Here is a 21,591-nt window from a genome sequence, read left to right on the forward strand (position 1 = left end):
AGGAAAAGAGCACAGGTCTGCAAACTTCCCTCTTGAATACAAGGCATATTGCATGTATTCAGGGCCTAGGATAAACTAAAATAGAAAACCATTTGGTTTCAGTTCATGTCTTGGTTGTGGCTCATGTTTTATTTACAGAAAGGGCAGAAGTTTCCATGAATGAAGAAATCCCCTTTCTCTCTCTGCAGTTTTTAGAAAATCGCTCAGCAGCAGAGCAATGCTACTGAATGCAGGACTTCAGTCACCTGCTTCCTAATTCTCAAAGCAGCTAAAGCCCTCCAGTCTTGTTTTACCTTTTATAGTCACAGGACTAGTGAAGCAAAATCTTGATTGGATTATTCTGCTTTAATTACAAAATGCACTCAGAGCAAAGGCGCAATAGTACTTAGTACGTTTGTACGCATTTCTCTCAATTATAACACCAAAGACCAAAATGCCATCTGCTCCTGCTGTAGATCAAACATTCTCCTCTGGCAAGATCTTTGGAGTATGAACAGTAATGCTTGAACTGCCTCTTATGTGACAGACACCAGACTCTGTATTTATTTATTTATCACATACTTTGAGATCCTTTAGGGTGGACTGTACATGAGATAAGCAAGAGAACAGATGCGAAACTGGAACCTTGGGGAGTCCATATCCCACCACCCCCCGGAGAAGAAACGTAGAGATCAGGGTCACTTTCTCTTTGCTGCAGTTAAGACAAGGTAGATGAATCACAAGGTTTTTTTATTGCTGGTGAACTCAAAACAGGCAACTTTAATCTACTGAGGAAGATACACATACAAACAAATGTTAGGCCTTGTGCGTTTTTTTTTCTTCTTAATGTAAATGTCTCTTCAACTTCAGTCCAGCTCCCGAGCTCTCACTGAGCTGCCACTGAGATCCTGGTAACGTGCTCTGGGCAGTTCTGCAAGATGTTATAAGAAGCATCACATGTATTAAAAAAGGAGATTTTGCAGAAAAGACAAAGCTCTGACAGCAGCCATGTTGCTCAGAAAGGAGAAGTCTGGCTATTCCTGCTGCATTAGGTATGTGGTATTATACATCATTAAATTATTTAAGAATTTGCCAGGTCCTTTTCTGTTTCTGGTGTGCAAGCTGCAAGTAAAGTGCACTTCTGGGTATAAATTACCACTCTATGAAGATGCAATAGCTGGGTAGTACACATCAGACACCAGTGGAAAGCAGACTACAACAGCTGTTTCAATGACACAGGCAATAACAGTAATGCCCTAGGAAACTAGATGCTGCTGGGAAACCCTTCCATATTTTGAGCAGTTAAATATTACATCACTCAGCAAAACAGAAATAAAGTGTCATTTATCTGGGAACTTCTTAGGTACAGACAATAACAGACGTGACTGCTACTGCATACCAGGTGAGCTCTGTGGACAGCCAGTCCTCCACACCACTTTGCTAACTCCTTTAAACCTTTCCAAAGAGTTTTGTAACAGCAGGAGAAAGCAGGGATCCTAAGGATCTTTCTATAAAGCTGAGGGTTTTACATGAAGTGTAGGTGGTGTAGGAGGCAGCACAACATGACATTTAAGCTATGCTGTGAGAGGACGACCCAGCTTTCCACACTGCATTTGATGATTGTGACACAACCAGGGCCAAAATGGTGGGATCCCAACTCACATCCGCACCTTGCAATCCTTGTTCTGCTCCAGCAGAGCTCATCTACATTATCCCACACACAAAGCTCTTTCTTTTTTCCTTCATGTACAGTTTCAGGTGACTATTTTGCCTGAGTCTATACTCCTGAGACCAACAAGGCTGATAAACTACATACTGTTCCTCTGATTTTATAACACTGGCATCACAGCAGCAAAAGAACTATCTGTTCAGTGTTTGCTCTCTTTTAATTAACTATAAAAAGGGTACTCTAAATACCCACCCAATAATTCTCTCAGTGATTCGGGATATATTGCATACCAGGGCAGATTTGATTAACTCCTTGACACCACTGTTTTCATGTGTCCATTGCCAGCAATAGATGCCATGTGAAAAGGGGAAGGAATAAAGTAATTGCTCTCTGTGCAATACAAAAAAGGATTAACACCACCCTGTAAGAGCAGAACCAAGAAACAATTCTACCCAAGGGGCCAGCAGTGCTTTTCCTCACACAACTGGCTGCACCAGGGCAAGGAGCAAGTTCATAGCTAAGCACCCCCTGCCAGAGACAAGGGACATACACAGAACTAGCCCAACTATTTCCAAAATAAGAGTGGAATCCTTCTACAGATTTGCATTTCAAGCCAAATTACAGCTCTGCTGACTGTGGTGGAAGAACAAGAAAAATTAATCTGGCCTTATGGAACAACTCTGGCAATTTTTTCCCATAAATCAGTTCAGGAATGAGACATCTGACAGCTGGAAGCTCTATGTTTCTTGCTACCTTCAAAGGTCAAGACTTGACAGAGTGAATTAGAAACTTGTGGCTGCCACTATCAGACACCTTCCCTGCACCACAACTGTCCTTGCTCTCCATAAGTGCTCCCAATAAGTTAAATTTCAAACTGTCCTTGGTTCAGGTAAATCTGCAGTGAAGCCACAGCAGCCCCTCCTACTGCACCTCTCTACTGCTGCGCTCACACCCTAACTCAAAGCCTCATTCAGGCAGAGCATGAAGAGGTGCATGCTTTTCAGAGACTGGTGTTTTGTTGTTTGTTTGTTTTTAAATGTATCAGGCAGCATGGTATATCTCTTGCTGCCTCCAATTACTGTCATGACAATATGGTTGTGGTTATTTAAAGCAGAATTTGAGAAGAAAAATCAAATCCATTTGATACACTGAACAGAACACTAGGCAGAACAGAACCAAGGCCTGCCAGTGCTGAAGGAACATGGAAGTCAGTGCCAGAGGACCAAATCCTGGGTTACCCACATGAAGGTTTTGACCTTCAGATACACTGGGCTGCAGCCAGACTAAGTCATCGACATCACCAGAAACAGGAATCCCTTGAAAGGAAGGCAGAAAAGTCTTGTGGGCTATACAGTCTCTACAAAGTTTGCACGGCTGAGATGGGAGCTGGAATCTGCAGCAAGATCTGCTTTGGGGGGACAAAGGAGATGGGAAGACTTGCACTATTTCTTGCGCCTTTTGCCAAGATTCAGATAGCACAGATTATGGTAAACTTCACTTGGCAATAAGGGCCTTTATTAGGAAAAAAGAAGAAGAAGAAAAAAAAAAAAAAAGGAAAAAAAAAAAGACAAAAAATTTCTAGTGAGTACCAGGAGTATCAGGACTGAGATTTCAAAAAGTACAAGATCTGTATAAATTCAGTGAGATGTCCAGCACCAGATTATTTCATGGTGCAACAAAGAACCTGGGGAGAGGCCAATGGGACCTGGAGAGGGGAACACCATCTACCTCCCCAGCAGACTGCCAGTCTTAGGTACTTCTCAACAGCAGATGGATTTTGCTTGTTCCTGCAGCATCTCAGGTCCCACGGGAGGTATTGGTTGCAAGCAAGCACCTGAATATTGCCTAATGGAGTAAGCCAATCACTAACTCAGCTGGCGTGTCCATGCCCATCCACTGATTAGGTGGGGTTTTTTTGGATGCATTTCCGCTGTAGCATTTCTTTTTTCTTCCTTCTCCACTTGAAAGTTTAAGCAAAAGGACTGCTTTCATCAGTAATAAGTTAAAATCAGAAATGACCTAACTAACAAGTAACTGATATTGGTCCTTGGAGCCCAAAGTAAAATCCATAGAAAATCTATTGGTTCCATTTTTTCTGGTATATCCCATGCACGCCCCCATTAGAAAAATGGGGTTTATGAATCTTATACAGCAAGGAGCAGTACCTCAGAGCCAGAGCTGACTGTCCATGGTAGAGGTCTGGGCTCTCTCAGATTGCTAAGAATGGTTCTAAGTCACTGCTCAATCCGTCTTCACGTGGCCATTGGCCAAGCCAACGGGTGCGGTGGGGGCCCCGGGCTCGGCAGTCTCATCAAATCGTAAGCGCAGGGTGTTTCTGATCACCAGCTGCTCCATGATGAACGAAGCACAAAACCATGGGATGGCATACTCCAGGGTGATCAGGCCCATGAAGTCAAAATCAAACTGGGAATAGTCCCATGGGCAGGCATTGAACTGGCGTAGGATGAGGCCAGTGGTGAACTCCCAGAGGTATGTCCACAGCGTGTAAATGAAGCAGCGCACTAAAATGTTACACTTGTCTTTCAGATACAGATACATCTTCTCCACAATGAGGATGGAGGTACCATAGATGAAGAGTGCCCACACACTGGTAACACCTGGGAACTTCCAGTTGAAGTTGACCACAAACTCCCAGGCAGCTGTGAACATCACTTCGCAGAAATAGCCGTGGATGGCGTAGAGGTACCATCGTGAGAAAGCGGTCAGAGGTTCTGCCGCAGCCATTCTTCTGCACTCGCCTTAGCAGCACTCTGAAAGGAAGGAGGAGAGAGGTGTCAACGAGGATGTCACAAGTCCTTTTCCCCCAGATGTCAACACACAAACTTGTAACAAAGGATAAATCTGAGAAAGAAGTGACTCTCATTTTCACCACAGCAGATTTTAACTCCTGGGGAAAGGTGGCACCTTACAGGGCTCCATGACTCAGGATGGGCCTGAACAACATATACTGCTCTGCCTGAGAAATGGGACACTGCTGGCATTACATTGGCAATAAGGAGGGAGTTGATAATTACAAGGACTTTGCCAGGAGCAAGGCAGCAAAAGAATTTACTGGTTGCAAGTCAGCAGAAAAATATAGTCATCTCACAAGGAGGACACATCAGTTGTTTGCTCACTTCAAGAAACAGCACTACACCTTACTTTTCTGATTCTACTGTAGAATTGATTAGTTGAACACAACAGTGTAAAACTGGGCCTTTCCAGCTGTTGCCTTCTATCCCTATACCCAAAATGTTTACTGTAGTCTAAAACTGAGCTTTGATGGGAGCTACAAGAGGAACTGGAGGAGAAAATTCAGAGAATTTACCCTTACAGACACCATACCTTGCACTCATTATTCAGCTGAACTTTTATTTTGCCTGTTGAAGAACTCATCCTCTGTATGGCTTTAATTTTCTTATGGTGTCTGACTTCCTGATACAAAGTCAAACAGCACAAGAGAGCCACTGAAATCCATTCAGATTTGGCTTCAGGACAGCAAAGCACAAAGGAGGAGAATAAAAATGAACAGCTGAGCCCAGAGATGGGTAGTTAGTCATGATAAATAGGAAATGAGAACAAACTCTAATTGTCTATACAAGAAGAAATTGGTGAATAGTTTCTGAAAAGGCACAATTTACTTATCACTGAGCTGTATCAGCACAATTACCTTTTACACTTTCTGTAGAGATACACAAGTCTGCCATGCTACAGTCAATGACAGGAGGTGATTATAAGCATAATTTTACTGAAGCCTTGCAGATTTATACCACAGGATGAATTTGACCTCTTTCATTCTTAGAAACTTACTCTTCCAAGCTGAGTTTCTCTGGACTTTTTACCAAGCACTATTTAAATTGCTCTGCACTTGTCAGTACCATGGCACAATGTGCTAGGGAAAGGACCACACTAACTTTATATACAGTCATTCCGTGCCATCTGGAAAGAGGGTGTTCCTGCCCTGCCCTGAAAACATAGTGCCTCTCTGTACAAAGTATTAACATGCAACTGACATTCTGATAAGAGATAAGAGAAACTTCTGTAAGGAAAAACAGAACTATAATAATAAACATGAAGAAGATATTCACAGGAAAATATTGAAAGAGAAAGGGACAGAGCTGTATCCATGATCCGTTCACCCTTCTCTTAACCAGACACACAAACAACCAAAGCCTTGACAGTTCATAAGATTTGGGTGCTTAGGCAAAGACCCATTTTCTAATGGCAGATGCCATTTCACACAGGACACTGAGCCATTATTACAAGCTACGGAGAAAGGACAACAGCACACAGTGAGCTTGTAGGTGAAAGAATAAAGAATCACTGGAGACTGCCGCCTGTCTCCTAATAATTCAGTCCCAAGAAATCCTGCAAAACAGCAGAGGAGGTGGCATATGAGAAGTATGCACGAGGCACATGAGAAATATCCACAGTCTGTAAGAAGCTGATGTATAAGGGCATTGCAAACCAAGGAGAGTTTATCAATGTAATGTTGCTTGGTTAGTTTGCCAACATGCTTGATAAGCTTAGGGCTCTGAATCCTCATATCATTACTCCATTCTGACATAATTTCAAGAACAAGTCAAAAGTCAGAGGTACAGAAGTAAGGAAAAGCAGTAAGAAGGCGTCATGTTAAACCCAGCTAGCAACCAAGTGCCAGACAGCTACTTGCTCACTGCTCTCCAGTGGGATGGGAAGAAGAATCAGGGGGTGGGGAAGTAAAACTCATGGGTTAAGATGATTTTAATAACTGAAACAAAGTAAAATGCAATAATAATGTAATTAGCTCAGTTGGTTAGAGCATGATGCTAATAATGCCAAGGTTGTGGGTTTGATCCCTGTATGGGCCGTTCAGTTAAGAGTTGGACTTGATCCTTGTGGGTCCTTTCCACCTCAGAAGTGATGTTTCTGTAATATGTTATGTCACTATCCAAACAAGAAAATTATTTTAAAGATTTTACTAGGTTGCCAAGGGATTGTTTGGTTTTCCTCTCTCTTCTATAAGCCTAACTTTTTCACTTGTGATTCTTAGTCCTTGCACTTTTCTCTACAGCTTTACATGAAATGTATTTGAACTGTTAGCTGGGAGCACCCTTTTAGTTTTGCAAATCTATTCACAAAGTTGGATCAAATGCACAGAGGGTCCTTCCCTCTCCCCCTCCATTTTCATCCCAAGGATCCCCTCACCAATTATTTCCATTGCCTTATACCTCCCTACAAAAGTCAAAGACTCATAGAAACATATCCAACAAGCCACGTCCTGTTCTACCCCCCACAATTTCCTCGGTGCAATGAAGATTTCTTTTTCCTGGTTCTATACCACAAACTTAATAAAAATCCATTTACCTTCTGTTTCTTTTTTACTGTTTGCAAAATATTTAGTCACTACACTAGATGTCTAAAAATTGAGCCTAGATCAGGTCTGGGACATCTACAATACAAGTTAACCCACTGCAAAGACCACTGTTGAGTTCTTTTGAATCACATGGCTTTCACCACAAGTGCAAAGAGACAAACATCAATGCACTGGCACTGTCTCAATATTTGCCTTCTCTACTGTTGTGATTCCAGTGGGCCCAGCCTCGATGCAAACTTCCTTCTTACAATATGCTTGCAAGAATCCTCACAGACTTCCTGCTGATTAGGAGCATCCTAAGACAGGGCAGATGCCAATGTGTGGTAGTCCAAACGTAACTGGTTCCACTGTCCTAGGCACTAAGCAAATCCACAAATCACAGCTCCTCCTGTAAAACATTTCATCCAAAATAAAACAAAAAGTACATAGTAAGACATAAAGAGAATGGAGGATACATTTAGGGGGGCTATCACAAACCACAGCACATCACTGCACAACCTGGGGACTGTCCAATTTAATGGTTACAAGTCACCTGAGCATTTACAGAACAAATAAAACTGCAGCTTTTCCCAAGCATCTTATTTCCCAGCCACACCAAATTATTTGGTATCTGGTAAGCAATGCTGTACAAGGTCTCAAGAGGCACATAAAGGAGAAAAGTGTCGTTCTGTTGGGCAGCAATTCATGATAAAAGAACCAAGCTGAAAAGCATTACATTAGTGGGAGAGGCATCCAAACAGAAGGCCAAGACTGGATTTGGTAAGAAATAGAGATTTGTGAAAAGCCTTAAGTAGATAATTGAACTTGGTGATGCAGAACTTTTAATGGAGTGACAATAACACTGACCAAAAGGCTCCGAACATATGGGAGCTATTCAGTCTCCTTGGGAAAACAAATGACACTCATCACTGAGGCACTTACAATGGGATGGGCAGCAGCTTCCTGAAAATCAGAAACACAGCTGCCAGCTATGCAATTCTCAGCAGAGAGCAAACAATGCATGGAGACTGCTCATGGATGATCATGCTTGCACTGAGGCTGCTCACACTGTGCTGTTTTGGGGGAAACAGGGAGCTTCTAACTCAAAGTTTTGAAAATGCTTCCCATCATCAGCAAATTATATTTCAAGTAATTAAAATAGAAATAGTTCCTCTAAAACAAAATTATTAGGAATCCTGAGTGTCATGGGTTGGCATAGTTTGGTTTTTAGTCAGGGAGCAATGTGGAGTGTTGCCCTTTCAGGACCTTGGAATTGTTTTAGAAAGGACAAGGACCTATTGGAAGCCAGTTTGGGATACTGGCATCTGCTCTGACCACTGAGAATGTTGAATGCGACTTTGGGAAGTACCCATATAAATCCTGATTTTATTCAAGTCAGCCTTTTCCTCCTGATCAGCTGAACATCTACTGGGGCCTGCTGCTCCCCCCCGCCCCGTTTTGGGGAGGGAGCTGGCCCCGAGGCCTGGCCAGGCTCCATCAGCTCGCAGGGGGGGAGGAGAGGTTGCAGCTTAACATCAACTACTTTTATATCAGATGTGTATCTGCTTTTCTGCTTCAGCAAGGGTTACAGTAGATAGGAGAACGTGTTGGTGAAAATTGACACGCATTTTTGGGCAATACCTGTTTAAGTGTAGATCATCTTATTTTGCATTTTCTCTGTGAATAAACACCTAACAAGCATACCTTTGCAACCATGGACAATATTCAAAGAATATGCTGCAAATCTGGCTTCAACATTTTCACAGAGGTCTCAAACACCATTAGAAGTAAAGGTTTACAGAACGCTAGATGTGGAGAGAACACTAGGTACTAGATTTGGCCCCAAGACATTAGTTCATCAGTGTTTAAAGATTTATACAATAAAGTCTTAGTGGTGCTTATGTGCTGAAGTCATAACTCTGAGAAGATATTCATCCTTCAGGTAACTGAGAGCCTCAATTAACTGTGGCTCAGAAAATAGGATTTCAACTGTACTGAAGTGTGGAAGAGCTCCAGCAGATCAATTAATCAAGCTCTGCAATGAAGCTAAAAGCATGCCACAGACGTCTCCAAATAGAGACTCTCAGTGCTTTCAGGAAGGATCTGGAGCCCTTGGATTTTGGTCAGTTCTGAGTCATCTGTTTGTGCTGCTTCTTTATCTAGACTCTATGTCCATCAGGATGCACAGTGTCTCCCTTCCACATACTGCAGGAGTCTATTTCTTATCTGCGTTTTCCCCTCATTTTTGTCTCTAGCTCCTTTCCCATAGAAGGCACATAATTTCCCTGCCACTCCTTGTTTTCTTGTTCCCTTGCCCAGTTCATTCTGTACCTGCTGGCAGCCTCTGATTCCTGTCTCTCTCTCAAATCTGGTCCAAAGAGAATTGGGATACAGTAAGAAAGGATGACGACAAAAGAAGATTAAATTAATCCAATTACCAGACTGACACAAAGGGATGGGGAAGTGTAGTTCTTAGTGTTAATGCCTGTGTGTGGGCTGCCCAAGAAGGTACCATTTCATGACAGAAAGGAGAAAGGTTTTCTTGGGAAGGAGTGTAGAGGGAGGTTGGCTTCTCAGAGGGCAAAGAGAAAATATGAAGACATTGTTTAAAGAATAGCTTTCTGACTAAGGTGATCTCATGAATGGCAGTAGAAGTGCAGAAAGTGGAGACTTTCCATGTCCTGCTGCACACATAGAAGGAAATGTTACGTTATGTGAACACACCTTAGCCCACAGTGACCACTCCAACTTGAGAACAGATTAAGGCAGTAGCTCTTTACTTAAAGTGACCAAGAGGAATATTTCCTTTGTACCTGACAGAAGTTAAGACCCCCAAGAGTCATTCAAGTAGCAGACATGAAAGACACTATGAAAAATGACTGAATCCAAACTTGACGTCTACAAGTATTGAGCCCAAATCTCCACAGCATCTTCTTCAGGTAAGGTCATGTTCTTCCCCAAGCCTGTTGCTATAAGGCTCTTGTGCCTTACCTGCTGCCTTTCCCTGTTTAGAAAAGCTGCCCTGAGTTCCCAAAATTTCCTGATACTACAGCTCTCAGAACAGCAAATGTCCAGCAAGAGCCCAAGTGCCCCTGATATGGCTCCAGTACAAAGCAGAGACTCCTACAGGAGCAGGCAGAGCTTCCCATTAACACTGAGGAGGAGGGAGCCAGCATTATGGAAGGTCTGTCCCCTAGGAGATGGCATGTCTAGGGGGCACAATCTGCTTTGAGAATCTGTATCAGCCATCCTTCAGTTTTGGGTATTTAGTTCCTGGATTCACCATTATCTTAACCTGGACAGTTGACTTCTTTCTCTGCAGCGAGAGCAGACCTGAGTTCCTAGAACTTAGTTTTCAAGAAGTGACAAAGGTTTGCATACCATGACTTCAAGCCTAAGTCTGAGCACTTAGAGCTCCCTGATGGGCAACTGCCTGACTCATAAGCTCCTGCAAGCTGGGCTCCTTCATATCAAACCGTGCATTCAAGTACAGTGGCAATCAAAATTCATGTGTGTTTTCAAAAGCTTGAGCTTAACACATGGTATTTATTAGCTGACTGAAGAAAATCTGACATTCAAAGAATATAATGCACATCATGCCTTACCAGCAACCTAAACCAGACTGACAAATGGAGGGAGAGAATTTGTCCTGAAACACAGGAGTTTTTCAAGATTTTATCCTTTCCACTGTCACTACACAGCCAACAGGTATAAAGAAAAGACAAAATTACAGCAATACATCATGTGTCACCCATCTTATTTGGTTTCTTACAGCTTTTTGGAACTCCAAACACTTGGTTTTTGAAAGGTTGGATTTTCTTCTTCTCAGTAAATGTCTCATCTTTCCAAAGCAAAATGGAAAGCAAATAAACCATCCTGCTTCAACCTACAATAAAAAATTGGTCCACTCACAAAGGTCTGTATCAGTAACAAATACATATCCTTAGCCCAGCACTTCTGAATAATCTTCAGAAATAAGCTAGAATCAGGATGAAAATGGATGAAAGCCAGATTTGGGAAAAAAAAAAAAACACACACACACACACAAAAAATTCAAACATTTTTCACATTGAAAATATAGCTTGGCAGAAACAAATACTATGATCAAGCTATTAAAGTATCTAAAATCCTAGCTTGCTAACATACTGACACAATCCAAGTCACTTAAATCTGTATCACTGACAGATGCAAAGTAGTCTGTCCTTATTTGCTACAGGTAAAGGCCAAAGCATCATTTCATAAAAATAGCTGCTTCTTTTATGGAAATTCTTGTTGCATATACACAACTGTAAAGATTTGTTTCCCTCTCCTTTTATTACTCTTCACTGGTGCACAAGCCTTTAAAAATTCACAGAATTCAACTGATAGTAGGTAACTGCAGTTTAAATACCTGCAGTTAGCAACTACAGTCACTCTTCCCCTAGAAGGAACAGAACTGCTGCAGTTCATAAAGAAACGTAACACCTTGGTCTAAGCTGAGTTAGGTTTAAACCCTGCAAGCAGAATGTACTGCATAAAGTCAGATGAAAAAGGAGAGAGCACACTTTTAAGCACCTTCAGGTTCATAACTCAAGACTGTCATATGAAGAGTTTCCTGTCTCTTTCCCCTTTCGGAAATCTCTTGGTAGCAATTCTACATCAAATAATTTTTCCTTCTCAATATACAATTTTTTTTCCTTCCTAACATTAAACTATTTCTGAGATGTCAAAGAATCAGGTCTCCTAAATGCTATCTGCTGCTCACTAAGCTGTGACTCTTCAAGTTTCCTCCTAGTACCCCTGGTGTAAAACTTAAGCAGTCTCAGAGTACTAAATTATCCTTTTTCACCAAAGGAACCCCTGTGAAGCCTCCGAGATTACCTCATCTACCTCCTCTTCTTAATTTCACACAGACATCAGAGGTAGAAACATCCTGAAAAGGAAGGATAGAAGAGGATAAATCTCAGAATTCTACTGATCACCTTGTCATGTCCAGCAAGATCCTCAAGTAGACAACTATGCCAACAGCTGGGAAAGGCAGCTCCTCTAAGCAGTCTCCCAGAGTTTTTCCACTAGTGCCCACCAATTACCATACCATAGGTATTAATCATGCTATCACTGGTTTGCACAGTATGGAATCAGCAGTGGAAATACATTGTATGCACAAATAAATTAGTGATGTGTTTTGTACTTTATTGTTCTGATTTATTTAAATTCAACATCACTTAGGTAAATTTGTCTTCAAAGACTTGTCAAATTTCTCTGTGTTGAACAACAAGTCAACAAAACCTTGAGTTTTAGGGTGTAGTTCCTATACAGCAAACATACCACCCACCACTGTGTTGGGTACTTCTATTCCTATTTACATCTTTGCAAAAGAAGGCTGACATCTTTAGCACTGTTATTTCCTAAAGGTATCAGGAAGCTTATCATTCAAATTACAATCACAAAGATACCATCTTCATGTTTCATACACACTTGTCATTTTTCTCTTTTGAATACCTGAAGCATGAGATTCACCATAAACCTCTAATGTTTAGGTGTTTATTACTCCCCTTCAAGTCATTAATTTGATTATGTGCTGTGTGTCCCAAGAAGGAAGCACGAGAGCTTTCCCACAGGGAAAGGTGACTGAAGCTCAATCTTCTGAAAGGTGACAAACTGTAAACTCAGGAGCTCTATTTAAAAAAAAAGAAATTAATAACACAACTTTTGTGCCCCATGCAGAACCAGTATTTGCTGGGCTATTTTATTTCTTCCTGCCATTCGAGGAAACTCATCTCTTCAGCCATCAACTTCTTCACTCAGCATTGGTCCAGCATTGTGAGCTTTTGCTGTCACATCTTACAGCTCCCTCCTTTTCCAATCAGTCAACTTATGAAGGTACTGTTCCAGTAGTGTTTCCCAGCACTAATCTTCCAACTGAGACGTGGTCCCAGCTGCAGCTTCATGCACTCCAGCCCATGAGCCAGGGAGCTGGGTCACAAGGATCTTGTGTCTCCTCAGACTAGACCTGATGCCACCTTGTTTCTTCTACTGTTTCTGAGTTTCTTATTGCCTCTCTCCCAAATCACAGAACACTGGACTGTTCTCCAGTTTGGACTGGACCATAGATATCTGGTTTAATGAGGGCAAATCAACTTGCCATGTCTACATAAATTTTAATTCTATCTACAGCTGTATAGATATATAAAGATATAGATACGCCTTCATATATTGTCCTATTTTATTTGATGATTTGTCTCCCCTGAAGGGGAGAGATGTTTCTCCTTAAAACTGCCTCTTCTGACTGTTCATTTTTGTGCTGAGGTGAGCTTTTACAAACACTACAAACACTACTATTGGATTTATTGTACCTTCTACCTGCCAATCATTTATCACAGCTTCACAGTGTGCTCACTTCAGCCTTTACAGAGCTGCTCTGAAAATAGATCCATTTAATATTATGTTTAGACCCTTCTTCCACATTTCCTTTTGTGACTGCAGGGTGTCCAAATGACCATGTCCTACTGAAAGTCGCCCCCAATAAAACCAACAGATTTATTTCTCCATTACTGGAAAGAATTTTCAAAATTTGTATTTAATAGTCAACCTAAGTGTAACACTTCGGGTTCCTTAGGACAGAAAAGTCTGCATGAATGTGCACAGGGCTGCCTCAGAATATTCTAAATGCCTGAAGTCCAGGAATTTACCTTTCATAGTACAGCAAGCCCAGATCACAAAATAAAGCAATACCATGGCTTCAGACTACTTTACAGATCTATCAGTTTATGGTTGAGACCCAACTCACATTTACCCCTGTTTTGAGATCCAATCTACACATTCAGTCTTCAGAAGAATTCTAAACCATCTCTTGTGAACAGCAGCTAGCATAGATCTGCGTCAGGACTCATGGAATGTAACTGCATTGTGTTAATACCACCTACTTCTAAACATCTGAAAAAGGAATTAAGTTTCCGCCTTAGAAAAGAAAGTCTTTAAGAACTGCTAACTCTAATCCTAAACTCAGCAAGGATGTAAAAATACTACTCACCTCTTCACTCAACTGTCAGTCTGCACAGAAGACATTTTCCCCTCTGCTGCAGAAAGATGGTACAGTTGCAAAAGGTCAAAGCACAAGCACTGGTAACAGGGGACTTGATTTTGAGTCCACACACACAACTACTGCAGTAGAAGACAGAGCAATTTTCTTGCTTGTGTATTTGTATTTATTCTGTTTTACATGCTTCAAAAAAGAAAATGTTCCAAAACACACACAGCTCTTTCCTTATACATATTCATTTAATTCCCAGTGACTGACAAGACATCCTCATAATAGAAACACAGGCACTAATTGGCCAAGATCCTTGGTCATCCCAGAAGAGAGACAAGATAACAGTGTATTCTTTTACTTGCCTCTGGAAGATGCTCTTTCCAGAACAGATAACTCATGCTGATGCATAATGCAGAAAGTTCATGTTCTCACTATCAGAGCTTCTCTTTCCTTTGCAAAAGTACTGATGTTTCTTTGGACAATTCAGACAGTACCTTTCAATGACCCTGAATTCCCTTTACAAAAGTATTTGTAATGGTCATGCAGGTGTCTTAGGAACATGTGGAGACACAAGCTTGAAGAAGGAGGAGCTGGTTGCCCAGCATCTCCATCCAGCTGGGGTTGTGATGTGCACAATCTTTCCCCATTGCAGGCTCCACAAAAAAATAAATGTTCATGCCAGGAAGAATTAGCTGCTGCAGATCCAGACTATGTTTTCAGTAACTTTAGTCTTACTACTTCTGTCAGATCAGAGACAGAAATATGATGCTCAACTTCAAACAGCTTCAAGCCCAAAGATGGCCTGAGTATCTGTAATTTATATCCCCCTTCCACCTCCCTCTCATTATAAGTTGACTCAGTAAAACCTATCACCTCTCCTTAGAAAAGGGAATATTGAGTTCAACAGGCTTCACCTGGTTTCCGGAAGAGGCTTATTTTTGAAGTCTCATGGCAGTCTAGTAGCTAAGTGCTATGAAACACAGGACACCCTCAGCTGAAACACTGGAAGAGCCATTTACACCAGACAGGAGCATGTAAGAGGAAATGGTAAGACCACAACTTCCCACTCATGAGGTTCAGTTTGTTCTTAACACTTCATATACTTAGTTTCCCTTTTTGCCAAGTACCCGGTTTCCACTAATTTCTGTCAGCTTGTCAGAGGAAGTTTATTGCACTCTGCAGCTGGTTAGAAAGACTCAGTTTCCCCATGGGGCCTGGCAAGCACAACCAGAAAAGAAAACAACTACAGCTGTGTCATCCTCTGCAGCATGGAGGCAAACCTGCCATCCTAGAGTCTCATACATGGGCAGCAGAGGCTTTTCAATGGATGGATAATTCAACTGGCTTCCTTCCATGGAACTGTAACCTAAGGTTTTACCTAGCTACCATGTAATTGTGCCTTTGTATTTTGACAGGGAAGACAAGCACAAGATAATCTCAGAATAGTTCAGGCTGGGAGGGACCCCAAAGATCATCCAGTTCCAGCCCGCCTGCCATGAGCAGGGACACCTTCCTCTGGACCAGGTTGCTCAGAGCCCCATCCAACCTGGCCTTGAACACTTCCCTGGGCAACCTCTTCCAGTGTCTCACCACTCTCACAGTAAAGAATGTCTTTCTATTATCCAGTCTAAAACCTACTCTCAGTTTAAGGCCATCACTCCTTGGCCTGTCACTACATGCCCTTGTAAAAATTCCCTCTCCCGCTCTCTTGTGGCCCTCTTTAGGTACTAGAAGGTGCTAGAAGGTTTCCCTCTCAGAACCTTCTGTTGCCCAGGCTGAACGCCCCAGCTGTCTTAGCCTGTCTTCTCAGGATAGGTGCTCCATCCCTATAACCAACTTGGTGGTGTTCCCCTGGACTCATTCCAACAGATTCATGTCCTTCCTCTGCTGGGAATCCCAGAGTTGGGTGCAGAGTCTTATTCCAAGCAGAGTCTTATGAGGGCAGAAGGTCCCAGTACAGACCTCTGAGGAGCACCATTTGTTCCTTGACATCCATTGGGACTCTGAGATATTTGACAACTACCCTTTGGATGAAATAGTCCAAACAATTCCTTATCCACTGAACAGTCTACCCATCAAATCCATGTCTCGCCAGTTTAGAGAGGAGGATGTTGTGGGGGAGCATGTCAAAGGCTTTACAGAAGTCCAGATAGATGATCCTTGCTCCCTTCCACTAATGGAGTCACTCCATCACTGAAAGCCGCTGGGTTGGTCAGGCAGGACTTGCCCTTGGTGAAGCTGTGCTGGCTGTCTTGAATCACATGCGTGTGTCTTGCCCCATTAATGACTGGCCACAGAGTTCCCAAACTGGCAGGGCTTTCCCACGGTCACGCTACTTTCTGCCCAGATCTTCATTGGTGGTGCCCTTAATAACCAACTTATGTTTTCAGCTTTCATTCTACCATCTCAAGAAAAGCTTAAAGATACGCTCTAAACAACTGGTTGTTATTCTAGGAGGCACTGTTATTTAGCAGCTGCTGTTTAAGCAGTGAGGAACTGATCCCACCTTTGAGCAAACACTGAGCTCTCACTGACTCAAACACACTTCTGACAGTGACTTGTTTGTTCACATCCAGTAATCTGTGTTACACTATTACTGCACATGATACCATTCTAACAAATTAACTATTTGCATGACATGGTTTTACTACATTTTGAATTTCGTATAAACATTTCATGCACACATGCACACAGAGGTCCAAATTACTGAATGAATTTCAGGCACTTAACAAAGGTACCTTACAAGCTTTGTTTCCCCACAGGCTCCCATTTGTAGTTACTAGAGCCTGTGAAGGCAGCTAGAGATGGGCACATTCTGAAGACAAAAGTGGAGTTTGATCATTCCTGATGCTATCTTTCCAGTACCTTCTTAGAGGTGTATCATGTACAACATGTATCATGTACAACACTGATTTATTCACCTCTGTGAAATACTTGAGGTTACATAGGGTAATTCCAGGTCTTATCAAACAAGATTTTTTTTTTTTTTTATCTTGCTTTTGTTCTGGGCAACAATAGGCACCTCATGCCTCTGGGCAAAATGCCAGTTTAACAAAGATGCCAGTGTGTTGCGAACTGTCTTGTATTAAGACTAGAAAAGAATTCCTCAGTTTTAAGTAAAATGGTTTAATACTGCTCACACTGGACACCAAAAATAACCCTCTTCAAAGCCCCAAACCTTAAATTCTTTTTAAACCATCTTTAAAATCTGCTCAACAAACAGAGCATCAGGTGACCCATACCAAATAGAACTAGAGAGGCACCATATGTTTTCTTGTCCATGTTTATGTAAGATGCTTAAGAGTTGTCATTTTCGTGCCTAAATTGTGCATCCACTATTGGCAGTCCTGGAGACACCCACTCTGGTCAGCTATCCATTCCTTTTTATATGTACAGAAACCTGCAGCATACCAGGACTTCTACGACAATCACTAGATATTAAGAAATACACTGTTGGTAGAATGAGAAAGAATAAGTTTTTGTCTCCTGCTAAAACAACCTAAATATCATTCCATAATATAACTAGTCTTGATACATGCATCAACAAACCCATCACATTACACATAGACCAAACAGCACTATCTGCACAAGAGTTCATAGCAATGCCGAGGTGTTCAAAGTGTTAATATTTTCCAGTGTGCTTGTTTTGCATAGGCTTGTACTAACTTGGAAGTCAGATTACATTGCAGCTAAGCAACTCGCTTTGCTGTATCTTCACTGTCTCTGAGAGTTCCCACAGCTGTAAAGATATGCAAAGTTAACTTAAATATTACATATGCAAAGTGAAATTTAAATGAATGTGCCTCAGCCAAGGTAGTGCTGCATGTGTGGCACACAGATAAAAATTCTAGCAGTGTACATCTGTGCCTGAAAAGAAATGGAGGGTGACTTCTGCCAGTCCATGCTGATAGTAGTTTTCTTGGGTATTTCCCATGTCTAAGTCGCCCTTCTGAGTCATCTGTGCTTAGACACTCTGGCAACACAGCACAAGTTGCAAAGTTTTGCACTGCATCCACAACATTGACAGATCTTCCTTCCTTCTCCTGCTGAGTTTACAATGACCAGTATATAAAAGAATAAGGAGCATCTCTTAGGCATGGAAGCAGCCCCCATTCAGCAGCCTTCCCTCATGTTTTTCCTAGTTCAGCCACAGCAAGTAAAAAGTTCCAAGAGTCTGGCTAAGAGCAGACTGGACATTAGAGGATGTTGAAAAAAATGTGAAGCTCTTCTACAGAGCTGCACAAAGGCTCAGCAGTCAAAAAGCAGGGAATGTTAGAGATCCACTCCAACTTTCATCCTGGGAGTACTAAAATTAAATATCCACTAGACTACAGCAGCTCTCCCAAAGCAATTCTAAAAGACATTGAGACTGATATAGTCAGTAAAGAATATATATATAAGACTGATATATAAAGAATAAAAATTTTCAGTTCCCTCGAAGTTGCTAGACAGAACTTAAAGACTAACTAGCAAAAAAAGATAAAAGAATGTACAAGGATGATAAATGTAGCTGGAACCAGTGGATAAACAGAAAATTAGGAATATACTACGGATTTGGGCAAGTTATGTAACAAGAAGCAACATGCATGCCCAAAGTTCAAGGAATGGTCATACTGGGGCACTCAGTAACTACAACCAGAGACCCATTTAGATGACCTTCCAGGACCATAAAAGGTCTTCCAGTAGGAGGCAGATGAATGCAAATTAGTTCTGGGGAAAGTGATGTTTATGTATTAGTTAGGAAGTACCTTGTAATGAATGTGTAAAATGAGGATGGAATAAATACCCTGCGGTGAAGTTTCACAGTACACATTTGATTAGAGGAGATATCCTCTGAAAGTGTCCAGCATTGTAATAAAGAATGCCTGCTCTTTAATATTTCAAATTGTGTTAGAAAGTTTCTTTTCTGTCCGATTTTGGTATCACTACAACAAGGAAGTGAAGTAAGTAGAAGACAGAACTCTGATGGAGAAGTGAAAGGACCTTCCTAAGTCAGTGCCAAGGCAGCTGCATAAATGGGATTGTTGAGCAGCTCTGCTGCCTCGTGAAGCAACATGCACACTGATGAAAGTCTTGTAAAGAGCTATGCTGGCCCTAAGAGAGGCACAAGGGGCAAACAGTGCATTGAACTAACATAGGACTGATGAAACCTCTGCTCTACTACTAGGTTTGCCATGATCTGCAAAGTGACATGTCACTCCACCTCTCTGTGCCTCTGACTGCCATCTGGCTGATTAGGCTAAACTATTTGGTGTGAGGGCTGCATCTAATTATAGATTGGACCAGCAGGTAGCAAAAATAGTTACCTATACTGACAAAAGTCATCAGGAAAACTCAAATACAAAGAGCAACTACGTCCAGCCACTAGCAGAAGTGCCAAATTGAGGTGCAGCCAAAAAGGCTGCACAACTAGGCAGCTCTCAGCACCAGTCTCATTTGCTCAGTCATCTGTATCACATGGATTCCCAAGTTTACCAACAGTTCTTTCTGGGAGCCTGAAGGTGCATCTTTAAGCCAGATACAAGCATTTGTATTTAACAGCATATTTAATAAGCCTCTCTGTATAGCACTTAAGAGTGAGTAATTAAAGGAAATATTTCTGCAGTAGAGTTTCTCATTAGCAACCTAATTAGCCTTCTGAAAATAATTAACATTCCTTTCTATAAGGGGAACAGATGACCCATTACATCCATTAGACAAGCAAAACAAATGCTGAAGGTAAGGAAGATTTGTTCAGGGAGACAGCAGGAAAACATCCAGCAGCAGTACAAGCAAAAAAGAAGAAGAGGAGGCACAAATGCCTTTGAACCATGAAGACTGGACAATGCAAGTGTGTGTGCAGGACTAGTATGTGCATAACTGCCTGATGTGTGCATGCAACATTCGCTTCAGGAGCATTTTCCTTCCCTTGCCTTGAGGACTCACTGGTAATCTCATCGCTAAGATGCTGAAAAATTCCCCTCCTAACTTGTTTTGAAAGCCAGAATCAATCAACCATTCACAGTCAGAAACAGCTCTCTCCCCATGCAAAAAATTCCCCAAGGGTCATGTATTTTGACTATTAAAACACTCTCAAAATGGCTGTTAAAATAAAGCATGATTTAATGTCAGATACAGGGACAAGTGAGTTGATGTCTATGAACAGCATGAAGTTCACCTGTCACGTTTCACAGGGTGGTGTTTGACCAGTTAGCAAAAGAGTTACACTAACTGGTCAAACATACGTTTCCTGACCAGTGCATGTTTGAAATCTGTGTGGCTGCAGAGTCACAGGCACCGTTGTTGTGGGATGTGTGTGTATATGCAGATGACAGAAAGCAAAGGACAGAGGTCAATATATCACTGCCTGCTGCAGCAAGAACTGTGGTATCAGTATAGCTGGGTGCACTGTTCCGATGCAGAACAACAGATAAAGGAGAAATGAACTGAGCTTCTAACCATCCACATATTCAGGTAACATAGCAATTCATGAAAATGCAGCTGCATTTTCAGCCATTTCTATGTTTGATACGTACTTACATTTCCCTGGCAGGAAAGCTGAGCGCTCATAGCCTTCAAGTGTGATTGCAGTGAGGGCAAAGCTCAGCTGCACAAAAGCTTCTATAGCTACATCACTATGGAAACCACAGATCCATTGCATGCTCTGTTTGTCTCCTTCTTTCACTGAATGGAAAACAAAGAAAAGGTATGCTTCCAGTTTATCACCTTTTCACTTTGGTCAAGACCATAGGATGACAAACACATTTTACCTTCTTCAGAAACAACCCTCTCTTCCTTGACAGCTCTCTTTGTGAGAGCTCTCAACCCAGCAGGGCAGTCATTCCCCTCAGCATGCTTCCACGGCTTTTTTTTGGTGAGGACTCTTCAAACGCAGTCCGGGATTTTATCTTAGCCTCCACAGTTTCCCTCAGCATCTGGACTAGGACAACTCCAAAGCTGACTCACTCTAGGGCATATCCAGCTCGCTGACATAATGAGAAGCTGAAAATTGTTCTGCACACAAGCTATGGTGTCCCTTTGACAGAAGGAACATTCCCTTCCTTTCCAAGAAGCTCTTTAAGAACATTTGAAATGCTCTCAAAATGCAGTAGGGCACACTACAAGACAGCTGTAAATACAAAGGTTGAACTTCTGCTTTAAGAAGAGCATAATTTCTACAGCTGTTGCTAGTTACAGGTAGCTTTTTCCACACTAAAAATCAGCAAAAGCCTAGTAGCCAAGAGCAGCTCTGAGAGATGCAGAAGGAAAATGGGGGGAAATACTCAAAAATCTGCAATATGGCATGGACAGTGCAGCCTGGGTATGCGAAATGGCAGAAGGAACCTTCATACCAACCAGTGGGAAGAAAAAAAGCAAAAAAATAGTTAAAACCCCTCTGCACCTAAATATGTGCATTTGATGCTGAAGAACAGCTTCTGAACAACAGCTTCAGCAACACCTTCTCTCACAGTGGACACCTCTTACCTGAGCCCAGAGCAGCTCATGGAAGAGTTGGAGGAGAATTGAGCCTCTGCAGCTCTGTAAATCTTCAATGCCTCTCGAATTCAACTGCCAGCTGTATTACATTGACAAATGCCTACTAGTAAATGAGTTGAG

General features: G+C 41.9%; 1 protein-coding gene across 5 annotated transcripts in view; it reads right to left on the bottom strand.

Annotated features, from left to right (window-relative positions):
• Positions 1 to 712: 712 nt before the first annotated feature.
• The window catches only part of TMEM229B (transmembrane protein 229B), a 33,625-nt gene continuing 12,746 nt past the window's right edge, over positions 713 to 21,591 (bottom strand). For 4 of the 5 annotated variants that reach the window (XM_040068444.2, XM_040068446.2, XM_040068448.2 and 1 more), the window contains exon 3: positions 713 to 4,419. In XM_040068444.2, the coding sequence (XP_039924378.1) occupies positions 3,890 to 4,393 (504 nt within the window). In that variant the 5' untranslated portion in view covers positions 4,394 to 4,419 and the 3' untranslated portion in view covers positions 713 to 3,889. Of the gene's footprint in view, positions 4,420 to 21,459; positions 21,568 to 21,591 lie in introns of those variants that run through there. The other variant, XM_040068449.2, reaches the window with a different exon arrangement.

The sequence above is a fragment of the Hirundo rustica genome, chromosome 6, assembly GCF_015227805.2.
Source record: "Hirundo rustica isolate bHirRus1 chromosome 6, bHirRus1.pri.v3, whole genome shotgun sequence".
NCBI classification, from domain to species: domain Eukaryota; kingdom Metazoa; phylum Chordata; class Aves; order Passeriformes; family Hirundinidae; genus Hirundo; species Hirundo rustica.